A 12,893-nucleotide genomic window follows, 5' to 3' on the forward strand; every position below is an offset into this window, starting at 1 on the left:
GTACAGATGCAGCAAAGTTAAACATTTCTGGCAGATGTACAAATGAGGCATGTAATCTAGCAGCTCATTCACTTGGTGTTGAGCAGGAGGGGAACACTGACTCCACTGAAAACTGCTTATAGCAGTTGCCTCCTAGAGAAAGGGCCTTCCCAGTGGTGTCTCCTGAAGGGATGGTGGGCAGCCAGAGGCAGGGGCATAGGAAGGGGGCCAGGGAGGTGGTGTGCCCCGGGTGCCATCATGGAGGGGATGGCAAATTATCAATTACTGCCCTACTAGGGCTGTTCATAAAAAACTCTCTTTTTTGAAAATGCCTGCTCCAAAGGTCTTATCTCACTACACTAGGGATTATTTAGCTATATCTGAAATTTCATGCATATCAGTTAATCTCTTGACCCTGCTCCACTGAATTGAAATTACAGCCCTCACAACATAGGAAAACAGCCAAGTAAACAGCTATTTTCATGGAGGAGGGTCAAGATATTAACTGATATGCATGAAATTTCAGATGTAGCTACCGGTATATAATCCCTAGTGTGGAGCAGGCATTTTCAAAAAAGTTTTTTATGAACCCCCCTACTGCCCTCCCCTCCGCTGGGCTTCCTGGGTCCTATGTGAAGAAAATGAGACTGGGCCCACAGCTGATTGGCCAGCTGGGCTGGGGCAGGACGAAGGCCAGGTCAGGCTGAATCTACTGGGCTGAGTCTCATTTTCTTCACATAGGCTGACTTTCCGGGCTGCCTGCGCACCCCCTTTGGGCCCCGATCCCCCTCTGAAAAGCCTCTGCTGCCCCTGAAAGCGGAGCGCATGGGACAATGGCAGCGCTGCCGCCCCGTTTTGCCCATGCGTGGCGCCGGGAGGAGCAGCTCAGCGCCACCCTGGGCACTCAGCAGGATGCCCTCCCCTTTGGCCCCAGTTTTCCCTGCATGAAGCTAGGACCCCCAAAAAAAGAAGATGAGGGAAATTCTGTGGATAATTGACCGATTCCTTTAAATAGGGTCTATAAATGAAGTTCACACTTTTGACAACCAGTCTGGTGCTTTTGCAGAAAAATATTCCTAGACACAAGACTTTTATTTTTTGTTTTTTAAGCCCTTTCAGTCTCCCATCTCGAGGCTAAATACAGCAAACTGTACATTCCCACCCCTCTCCCCAAGGCTGGATTATTTACTTCTGTGTGCTTGTGTATCTGTGTCTCCCTTGCATCTACGTGTTTCCCCTTTTTTAAGACACCGTCTTATAACTTTTTTTCTGAAAAAAAACACACTGTGTCTTATTTTCAGGGGATGTCTTATTTTTTTATTACCGATAGCCTACTGGAGGAAGACAAACATTACAGTATATCCTGCTCTGCTCGCTTTTGCCTAAGGCTGTATCTACCCCTGGCACATGGGCTGAAAATGGTCTCTGCCAATCTTAATATCATCAAAAGTCTCAGTTTGATCTTTTATGTTGTGAAGCAACCTCCAATCTGCAGGCCATATTTGGCTGGCTACTGCCCCCAATTTAGCCTACAAATCCTTTCTTCCTCCAACCCATGTCCACTGGCCCGACACCTGACATAACTACTGGTACCAATGCACAAATGGCAGTCTTAAAGTGTGCTCCTAGTTGTGCATGGGCAAAAGGAGGATTGCCCCATTGGCAAGGAGGATTGCCCCTGATGTAACATGCATTTTGAGAAATTACATAAAAGTAACGCAAGAATTCCTATAGGATCGCACTTTCCTGTTATTTATATAGCACTTTTATTTACATATTTAAAATTTCCAAGCTTGCTTGTTTCAGTTCTTTGCAGGTGGTTAATCAAGCTATTAACATGACAAATTAAAGCGAAAGAATATTAAAATGGACTTATCAATCAGCACAAAAAAGCAACCTAAAAGCCAGCATAAACACAAGCAGCATAAAGTACATGCAGGTCCTGCTGTCCACCTGCTCACTATCTACCTGTTCACTTATCCAAACAGAAATAATCATGAAAACCTGGCTACACACTCCACAGATTCAGATATCCAAAGAGCCGAAGATTGTCCACTTCTTTACTTGTTGTGCTTGGCTGGTCAGTGGCAGCCATTTTTGGACAGAAACCATGGCAGGAGGGGACAGAGATAACCGATTCCCAAAGGCATCAATGGAAATTGTGGGTTTGTTTGCAAACATTTGCCTAACGAATGATTTCCAGGAAATGTATTGTGGATGGCTAGCAGGATCTGCTGGTAACAAAGCATTGATGGTGACTGTTGAAGGGCCTTGAGTTTACGATGTTTATTCCCCAAGCCTTGTCATTTTGCAGTCTCCCATTGCCCTCAAAACAGCCAACAATAACAGTATACAGTATACTCTGCCCGGTGCTGCTGGGCGCTCCTGAGTGCTCGGCGCTGCAGCAGCCGGTTCCGGGCGGCGGGGCGGCATTCCAGGAAGAGGCGAGGCCGCTGCCTCGGGCGCTCCGCCCAGCGCTGCCGTGTGCTCCGCGCAGCAGCAGCCGGTTCTGGGTGGCAGGGCGGCAGGCCTCCTTCTCCTGGCTCAGGCACTCCGCTCCGTGCGGCGCTGCTAGGCGCTTTGCACGCTCACAGCTGCAGCAGCAGACCCTGAGCTGGCTCGGGCGTTCCACGCGGCGCTGCTGAGCACTCCTGGCCTGGGCGCTCCGCGGGAAGGTGCCGCCTGAGGGAAAAGAAGGCGAAGTTCGAGGGCGGCGGCGGCTCCGCAGGGGCTGCCAGATGGGGGGCAATTCCGGGCTCGCTCCTTCCTGGATACGGAGCCCAAACCCCGAGGATGCGGAGAAAGCAACCCACCCCCCAGCCGCCTGTTCCTCCACCGCGGCTCCTTGCGCCTCCCCGGGGCCAAGGCACCCAGCGGTTCGCTCGCAAAGTTGTCCTTTAAGGGAGGGAGAGAGGAGGCAGGGCGGCTGGGGGTGACTGAGGGGAGAGAGCCCAGGTTTGGGCAGGACGGTGGCTGGCGCGGGGCGCTTTTCCCTCGCGTGGTAGGCACTTGGAGAAAGGGGCTCTTTCTGTACCGTACCTGCCACGGAGGGCGGGGCGGCAGGCTGAAATCACTTCAAATGGCGTTTTTAAACGCCATTTTCCCTCCTCAGGGCTGACTTAGCTGCGTTCCTCCTAGGCGCGCGCTACAGCTGATCTGCAGCTCTGCTCTCTGCTTCCTTGCTTAGCCAGCGTCTGGGCGCTCTGAGCGCTCGCCGCTGCTGAGCGCTCCGCGCTGCAGCAGTCAGTTCCAGGCCCCAAGCTGGCAGGCATGGGGGTATGTCTTATTTTCGGCATGGGGGTATGTCTTAACTGCTTAAAATTGCTGCCCTGGCTTACTTTATGACTACGTATTAAAAAAGGGGAAACACGGTATTAGGGACTATTCTCTCGCCTTTCCTTTGGTATCTATGCTACTGATTATTTCTGCCGTTTTAATGTTAGAGAAAGCGTTTAATTTAAAAAAGGATCTGTACTATAGAATAACAGTGGTAACAATACATTGAAGACAAGTAGATATTTTGGGGAGGGTGGTCCCAGAGCCCTAGCTCCACCATCCCAAAGAGGATAAAATGGGCAGACTTGGTACTCTTTGGTCCTCCCTTCCCCCAATGTCTTTCTCTCCATCTGAGCTGGCTCCCTGCCTGTTACGTTACATGCAGGGAAACCCATGTGGGGTTTCTCTCTGTGTAAAGTCTTCAAAATTGATCTTTCCCCCCACCTCCAGTCTCTGTTGTTGTGTGTCCTGGCTGAGGGAAAAAACAGAAGACGGATGGCCATTGGTCAGGGATGGTCTACAGTAGTTGAGATTCCTGCATTGCCCCAGGGGTTGGGCTAGATGACCCTCAGGGGTCCCTTCCAACTCTACAATTCTCTGGTGCAGGCAGGCTTGTGCAGAGTTTTAGGTACAAATTGGATGCAAGGGGATTGCATAGGATGGCAGCCCATCTTATGCACCATCCACTGATCATGATGAGACTAGATTGTTGCTGTTTTTTAAATAAATGTTTTCCTTTTCAGATAATACAGAGCATGGTGAAATTACAATAAATAAAACCTCCCCTTCAGTAGTTTCAAGCACTTCTACAGGTTCCACATAACCTGCACTTTGGAACTCCCCGCCTATTCAACAAAGCATGTGCCTTTGCTAGACTCTTTTTGGGCACCTGCTAAAAGCATTCTTCTTTAGGCAAGCATACCTAGATGCTTAGGAAGTTGAAGTAATTTCAATCTTAATATTTTAGCTTTTGTATGTTCTAAAGTAGGATTGTTAATTTTTCTTGATTTTACTGCTGTGGTGTTTGTTTGTTTGTTTGTTTTGGTAAACCACTTTGCAGGTTTTTTTAAAGTAAATTTTATTAAATAAACAATAAATATAAATAAGCCTAAACACAATCCACCCTATAGATTTAAGTATCTGTCTATAGTCGCCTACTTGTTATCAGAGGCCCAGAATCCACATTCCTTTGTTAGAAAATATAAAATAATGTAAAAGCATTTTTGCAGGCAAAAGACAACAACAACCCACCAATGTGTTTGTGTGTGTGTGTGTTGTGTGTGTGTGTGTGTGTGTGTGAGGAACGACAAGAAAATTTCCGCACCAGGTACCACCTGACCTTCCTATGTCTCTGGCCAGAGGCTGCCCCAATGTTATCAGATTCTTAAGATTTTTAAGCATGTGCTTTTATTCCTTTAAATCCCAAGATGCTTTCTCCCTTCTGGACTAGATGGGGTTTGGGCCAGATCCGGCAGGGGTTCTCTTTCTGAGGCAGTATGGAAGTTCAGGCTGGGTGTCCTCTTTTGCACTAGCAGGTCCCCTTTCCCCACCAGGATCACTGCCACGTAACAGGTGTGAACACTTTATGCTGTAAACCACCCTGTGATCTTCAGATGAAGGGTGGTATATAAATTTAACAAATAATAAAATGCTGTTTATTTCACCAAGCTCTCCTTCCCCATTTCCAGTGTGCAGTGGATCCTGAGACTTCTGAGCCTACAGACAGCCTGACCCAAGAAGCCAGGGAGTTTTGCCAGAAAGTTGGCAGCAAAGCCACTCAAGTGTCTGAGATTGTGCGGACAAGAGATCTGGCTGTTTATCGGGCCATCCAAGATGGCATAGACAGAGTCAATGGGCGGGCAGCAGCCAATGTTCAGCGCATTCAGAAGTGGGCAGTCCTAGAAAAGGATTTTTCAATTTCTGGTGGGGAATTTGGTAAGTTTTCCAAGGGCTGGGTTACAAACTGGGATTCAGTTATATTATAAAAAAAATCCAGATCTCTCTCTCTGGAGGGATAGTAAGACTGCTAAATTTGGGGTTTGGCTTTGTAAATGTATCCAGTAAAGTGGAACTGCAGGATCTCTGGTGTGATGCATCCGTCCTATGCAGTTCTTCAGTTGGGATCATTAAGCCTATGGATTAGAATCCATCTTTTCCACACACACTTTCCTCATGGCAACCTACTAATATCAATTCACTTCCATTTTAGGTCCAACCATGAAATTAAAGCGGCAAACTGTTGTTGAGAAGTACAAAGATGAAATTGATTCATTTTACAAAAAATAAAGTCAGCCGTCCAGTATTGCTCTCCAAGCTCCAATAGAACAGAAACACACATTCTGTAGAATATGCAAGACCATCTTTCCAAGGAAGCTGTTTGAAGACCACCACCATTTTGAAGAGGATACTAACAAGAGGTTTTGGGTTCCACTTCTAATGCTAATTAGGCTACAGAAGCCAGAGAGCACCACACACCCCAGAATCAGAGTTGGAAGGGATCCAGAGGGCCGTTTAGTTGAGCCCCCTGCAATGCAGCAATCTCAACTAAAGCATCCATGACAGATGGCAATCCAACCAATCCAATATTCATTCCAGTGAATATAGATTTTCATCCAGCTTATTGATAGGGATGGACTAATCTGCCAGTTGTGATTTCTCATTTTCAGTCCAATCTTAAATAGGATTTGCAACTTTTCAACATCAGTTTGTTTCTTTACAGAAAGCATTCACTAAAATTCATCATCATTTTAGTGCACATTTCTCCAAATACACAAATCTCTATTCTGCCTTGGTCAGACCACACCTGGAATACTGTGTCCAGTTCTGGGCACCACAATTTACTGACAAGCTGGAACGTGTCCAGAGGAGGGCAACCAAGATGATCAAGGGTCTGGAAAACAAGCCTTATGAGGAACGGTTGAGGGAGCTGGAAAAGAGGAGACAAAGAGAAGATACGATGGCCATCTTAAAATATCTCAAGGGCTTTCACATGGAAGATGGAACAAACTTGTACATTCCTGCTCCAGAGGGTAGGACCCAAACCAGTGGCTTCAAGTTACAAAAAAGGAGATTCTGATTAAACATCAGGAAGAACTTTCTGATGAGAGCCGACAGTGGAACAGACTCCCTTGGGAAGTGGTGGCCTCTCCTTCCTTGGAAGTTTTCAAGCAGATGTTGAATGGCCATCTGTCAGGGATGCTTTAGTTTAGATTCCTGCATTGTATGGGGTTGGACTAGACAGTTCTTGGGTTTCCTTCCAACCTTACAATTTTGATTCTTTATTGTCACAATCAGTGAGTAGTAATAGTATCACTGTATTCTGCTCTGGTCAGACCCCACCTGGAGTACTGTGTCCAGTTCTAGTTACCACAGTTCAAGAAGGATACTGACAAGCTGGAATGTGTCCAGAAGAGGGCAACCAAAATGGTCAAAGGCCTGGAAACGATGCCTTATGAGGAACGGCTTAGGGAGCTGGGTATGTTTAGCCTGGAGAAGAGAAGGTTAAGGGGTGATATGATAGCCATGTTCAAATATATAAAAGAATGCCATATAGAGGAGGGTGAAAGGTTGTTTTCTGCTGCTCCAGAGAAGCGGACACGGAGCAATGGATTCAAACTACAAGAAAGAAGATTCCACCTAAACATTAGGAAGAACTTCCTGACAGTAAGAGCTGTTCGGCAGTGGAATTTGCTGCCAAGAAGTGTGGTAGAGTCTCCTTCTTTGGAGGTCTTTAAGCAGAGGCTTGACAGACATATGTCAAGAATGCTTTGATTGTGTTTCCTGTTTGGCAGGGGGTTGGACTGGGTGGCCCTTGTGGTCTCTTCCAACTCTATGATTCTATGATTCTCCTAATATACATATTTTGTATGCAGTCTTCCCAAGTATAATGAATTTTGACATATATTAATTAATGTCAAAATTCATGTAGTTTTATGCACACTTTCCTACTTTAGGTTGGAAAACTGCACTGCAAAATTCAGAGAAGTGTAATTTCAAAGGTTAGCTGCGTTTTTGTTTCCTGTATTGTTTTGGGACATGCTAATTTGGTATGGTCACATTAAAATGTGAACTAAGCTAAATTTCTCCATCTTTATTTATAGCTTCTGGAAACAGTTGAGATTCAAACACTGTATTTCTGTTGAAAACATAACCATATTTTTTAAAGTTATGTTTTCTAGCAAATGAAGTTGAACATAATAATTTGTACTACTTAAATGCCACAGGACTGTTTTCAAGGAATGGGTGCAGGTTGTCTTTTTGTCAGCTGAATAACAAATTAAATTATGCAGATCAGACTACAGAACTCAAGTTTTGGAACAGATGAAAAACAGGCATTGGCGCAAGATGTAACTGAGTTAAATCAATGGTCTTTTAACCCAATCTTACAGTTAAGGCTTTTTCTGGTCCTGGCGAATTCAGGACTCCTAGCTGAAGATATGCACCAAGCACCTTCTGAATGCAAAGGTTAAAAACACCTCTTGAATTTATGCTGGTTCATTGCCTAACATTTCGGAAACCGAATGGGCTTCAAGAACAGATTACGTTCAACAACTGAGGTTTGACTGTACCTCTTTCCTCACCTCCACCACTGGCCATGCCTGGAAGCAAGACTTTGGGGAGATGGGACAGGAAGCATATGTCAGCTTTCATCAACCTGTTGTCCTTCTTGGGGACTATTAAAGTTGTAGTCCAATAATTCTGGGTCTTGCTCTAGGTTCATGAAGGCTGGTGCACAATTGTTTTTTAGATTATGCAGCAGGCAACATTGATGTGGAGATGTTGCCTGTGGTACATTTTTTTGAATTATAAATTACACACTTCAAAGGAGCAACATGGCCATTGGCCATGTTAATTTGGGACACTTATTTGCCCATCAAAAAACTTTAAAACTGATGAACCAATCCATCCTTTGCTACACTATGAATGAAAACCAGAAGATTCTGGACTGAGGACATTGCAACATTTATTGCTCAACACCTCAGGCACTTGAAATGCATTTCTTCACACCAACACTATTTAGCACATTATATATTTTAATGAGCCAGTTGTATGTTACTAGCAAAAGCTACTAAGGGGACTAATTTTTGCTTTCCAGTTCATAGATGTACTTAGAGCTGCCTTTTCCAGAAGAGCCAATGTGGACTACACAGAGGAACATGAGCTTTCTGCAGGCTGGATTATTCAAAGCACTTAAAACTAGTGTTCTAATTAAGAACCAAAACAAAGGCAGCGTATCTTTGGGGGGGACTTTATTTTATCCTTGCTTTGTGAGCGAATGGTAACTTCAGTACAACCCAAGAGACAGACAGAAGCAGCAAAAATATAACACATACAGATCAAGCAAGAGCTGTTTCCCAAGTTCTTTGAGAAGCCCGTAAATACACAATACTGAAAATTACCTCTCAGTGCAGAAGCAAAACACAAAAAAGACAAGTTCCCAAATCCTCACTCTCATCCCTGCTTCTGGTTGTGCAGATACTACATGGAAAACTGGCAAGGCAAAGCAATCCTGCATGACGGCTTTAATGTGTGGGAGAACAAATAGCCAGGTAGGTGGCACCAGCCAGCTGCAGGCCCAGCACAGTTCTGCTATCCCCCTTGGAAAGAGACACAATGGAGAGAATCTGGCATGGGATTTCAAGGTGTTCAAAAGGTTTGTAACATTCATGCCCATAACATAACGTGCAAGGGGCATGTTATGGACTTGCAGCACCTGTCAGACAAAGTCCAGCCACTCCCATGTGTGCATTTTCTTTTACTATGAGGGAAACAGAAACCTGATGGAAAGCAAGAGTTGTTGCAAAATACAGCATCCCTGAAAAGTTCTCTTCCTTTGCCCCCAGATAACATCTGCTCAACACAATCCGTGCACAATGATGCTGTGAGATAGCCCATCCATTTCCCCACTTCATCTGTTGTTGCTTTGGGAAGGCACAGCTCAGGGGTACAGTATCATGCAATTAAGTATTACCAAATGTCACCAGGAGAGGTGCAGGGCTGCTGTTTCCAGCAGCAGCTATGAGCCACGCACCATTATCTCCTGGCCTGGATTAACTATAAAATCTTTCCATCTGATTGGCTCAAAAAACTTAATGACCAAGCAGCCTATTTAAAGGTAACCTGAAGATATACATATACATACATATATCAATCATTGAGCACAATACAAAAGCCATTATATACATACAGTAGTAACTGTAAATTATACATTTGGTATCCCATCTAGACAGGAAAGCATTAAACATTCCCTTCACAATCTGTAGCTGTAACTAATCTTCATTGAGGAATGCTAGAGCAAGTAATGTGCAGAGAAGACTAAAAAGGAATAGTCATTTTTGCTTTTAACAGTATCCCTTCAGTCCCAGGAGGTTAGAGATACCTTGCATTTTATATATAACAGCTCAAACCCATTTAATGTTTCCACAGTTACAAGTCTTTATTTATGCTTCTGAAGGACAGGTTCCAGGAGTACCTCTGTAGAGCAAGTTTTCTTGTTTTTTGCTTTAGAAAAATATATTGTGCTATTTTAAGGCTGTGCCACCTCCTGTGTTTCCTAATGGATAACAGACCAAGCCTCCTTCAAAGTTGTAGTGATAAAATCAGACTTTTGCATATCTGCACACTTAAATACATCAAGTGTTTCTTAAAAAGTAGGAGGACTCAAAATGGAAGGTTGCCAATTGCATGCAATATGAGCTAAAATAAAGGAATTTGACTTTACAAAAAATGTGTCTGACATGTAATAAATAAAAATAAGCACTTGGAAAAAGTCCACCAGAAGCAGGCACAAGAAGAATCACATCCATTTGGGCTGAATTTATTTAACAGAGAGGCTCCCCGTCTAACAGTTTGCTTTCCTCAAGAGAAAGGCAAACAAAATGGATATGGATTGCAGACAGCTAACATGTTTTAGTAGCAGCTTCCATCAGGGCAACTGGAACCAACAAGCTATGAAGATGCTCTATTCCATCGCCCTTACTCTGCGAATGATCTCTGCTGTGAACTCTGAACACTTTGAGTTACCTCCCAAATCTTTGGTCAAGACCTGAAAAGAAAGATGGAAAAAGATGGTGAAGAAGAACAGATACTTTAAACGCTTCAGTTTAATGAAATGTACGTAGCTAACCACAGCCACATAGTCTTTTCCAGGTTCAGGACACATAGTATGGTGTTGTTCTTCTGTGCCCAAAGTTAGAAGACTTGTGCAAGTTCTTAGTTAAGGGAAGGGTTTCCAAACCATCATCTCAAAGGCCGGACATTTTGCAAAGTGGTACCCAAATCAACTGGATGGGCATCAAGTGTTTTGTGCTCAGCAGGGCCAAGTGCCACTTGCTCCATCTGACTGTGTCCTCTCCATAATTATAGTGAAATGTCTGGGTTGAGCCGAGAGAGGCAATGGATTGAACCTGGGATCTTCTGCATGTATAGCAGGTGCTATAGTATTCCCCCATGTACCACCTGTATGAATTTGAGTGCCAAAAGCACTCTGAACTCAAAATCTTATTCAGCACCTATATGCTCACTTAACACATAGTGCTGGGATGATAAGAAAGCTCTTTTTCACCGCTGCTCTATTAAATCATAATAAACCAATCTAGTTCACGCAGAAGAGAATCTACCTACCCTGCAGGCAGAGATAAGCACTCCTTTCTCCTCTTTGCAGAGCACACATGCAGAATTGTAGGTGCTTGTTGCTGGATACAAATAGCTAAAAATTGTCTCCCAACTAAATGCCAACCTCCAGTTAACAGATAATGCTAGCAGCACTGTTTATAAGCTAGAAACTACAGCAAATACTGAGACACAAATTGGAGCTGGTGGTGCTATAGACCTAGTAGTGTTTTAGAGCACGTCTAGACCTGGTAGAAGGGAGTGGGAGACTTGTTCAGTGTCAGTGGAACTGGACAACAGAAAATTCGTCCAACCGATTATCAAACTGGCATAGCATGTGCTCTAGTCCTATCTGAATCACATTCTGTAGAAACTGGATGGCAAGATCGCCAGTGATTGGTGAACCCTGACAAGACAGACCTTTCCATCTTTGATGGTATCAAAACAGGCATCTTCTATTTTCGTGGCGTATTCTTGCATCCCCATGTGTCGCAGCATCATCACTGCACTCAAGAGAAGGGCTGTTGGGTTTGCCAAGTCCTTTCCAGCAATATCTGGAGCTGTTCCATGAACCTATGGAAATAAAGAAGGCTGACCTGACCTAAAGCATTGATTCAGTGGATTATCTTGCACCAGCAGCGAAAAGTTGGTGCTTTTTACAACACCTGTCTATTATCACATGTCTCCTAAGTGGTGGTGCTGGTAGTGGCAGATGCAGCTGGCTTCTGTGCTACACCAGCGTGTGACCAAGATTCTAAGCAATTTCCCAAGAGTGAACGCTAGTCAACATAAAAACAAAACAAAACATTACATCCTTGTTTGGAAGAACAACACAGTCATACATTGAATATTTCTGTATGAGAAGTGAATTTGAACTCCTAATTCTACCTAATTCTTCCAAGGCAGCTTAAATGCATTCAGTAATTCTTATTTGACAAAAAATTGTATACCATTTGATTGTAATAATAATAATAATAATAATAAACCTCTTAGTGTTTTACACAAATATAAACTAAAACATTAAATTAGTTTTAGAAAAGTATTTAGAAATATTCTAACAAACAATTGCTAGAAAGAACCAAAATAGTTGCAACTTCTACATATCTGGGTAGGCTTGTCTAAACAAAAATGTTTTCATCTGGCATTAAAGAGAGTTCAGTGACGGCGCCTGCTTGATATCAACAGGCAGGGAGTTCCAAAGTGTACAGGTTGCCAGACTTGCAGATCTATTTCTTACAAGTGAGGAACAAGCATGATGCTTTAGCTACTATAGATGGTAATCCCAATTCTAGTCTCAATTGGGTGGCCACGGACCCATTAGGGAGGCCCAAGATTTTTCTTGCCAGGAGATTTTGCAGAGACTCCAGACGTTGGGAGTACATTCATGTTCCATCCCCATATTCCCACCTCGTGTAGCAGCATCAGGGGTACTTTACTGATGTAGATCTTTCTGGTCAGCACCACCAGTTGTCCACCATTTCCGAAGAAAAATTTCACCAAAGCACCAATGGTCTGGTGAGCAGCCAAAATAATCGTGTTTAAATGGACTGCCCAAGATAATCTATGATGAAAAGTGATGCCCAAGTATTTAAAAACTGAGCATTGGTCAATGGTGTGACCCTCGAGGTACCACAATGGGTTTGGTTTTGTCTTGCCAAAAGGGATTATTTTTGTTTTGGAAAAATTAATTGTTAGGAAGTTTTCTTTGCAAAATTTCATGAGTCCTCTCATCATGTTGTTAAGTCCCCACTTTGTTAGTACTTATTGGTGGATGCCAACCCCTTGGTTTCACGCGATGTGGCCATCTACATTTTACAGGCTCTGAAACTCAGGGCCACCTTTATGGCTAACTCGCCCAGCCCTAGTCCTATGTAAATTCCTGTTATTCTCACAGTCGACACACCTTGCTTTGCCTTTTACCTTACCAGTCGCATTCAGCTGGATTTTATATTTAATGTTATAATTGTATTTGTTGTATTCTATGTTGTTGTGCAACAGTTGCCTGTTTGATCTTTTACAGGTGCTAT

General features: G+C 43.8%; 2 protein-coding genes across 6 annotated transcripts in view; one reads left to right on the plus strand and one right to left on the minus strand.

Moving 5' to 3' along the window:
* ACSBG1 (acyl-CoA synthetase bubblegum family member 1) overlaps positions 1 to 7,323 on the plus strand; it is a 29,696-nt gene extending 22,373 nt beyond the window's left edge. The window contains exons 13-14 of the mRNA XM_035137911.2: positions 4,944 to 5,190; positions 5,465 to 7,323. Of these exons, the coding sequence (XP_034993802.1) occupies positions 4,944 to 5,190; positions 5,465 to 5,541 (324 nt within the window). The 3' untranslated portion in view covers positions 5,542 to 7,323. The remainder of the gene's footprint in view (positions 1 to 4,943; positions 5,191 to 5,464) is intronic.
* A 1,166-nt stretch (positions 7,324 to 8,489) lies between these two features.
* IDH3A (isocitrate dehydrogenase (NAD(+)) 3 catalytic subunit alpha) overlaps positions 8,490 to 12,893 on the minus strand; it is a 29,286-nt gene continuing 24,882 nt past the window's right edge. For all 5 annotated transcript variants that reach the window (XM_035137942.2, XM_035137941.2, XM_035137944.2 and 2 more), the window contains 2 exons: positions 11,287 to 11,439; positions 8,490 to 10,300 (listed from right to left, as the gene is read on the minus strand). In XM_035137942.2, the coding sequence (XP_034993833.1) occupies positions 10,217 to 10,300; positions 11,287 to 11,439 (237 nt within the window). In that variant the 3' untranslated portion in view covers positions 8,490 to 10,216. The remainder of the gene's footprint in view (positions 10,301 to 11,286; positions 11,440 to 12,893) is intronic.

Source organism: Zootoca vivipara, chromosome 14, assembly GCF_963506605.1.
Source record: "Zootoca vivipara chromosome 14, rZooViv1.1, whole genome shotgun sequence".
Lineage (NCBI taxonomy): Eukaryota > Metazoa > Chordata > Lepidosauria > Squamata > Lacertidae > Zootoca > Zootoca vivipara.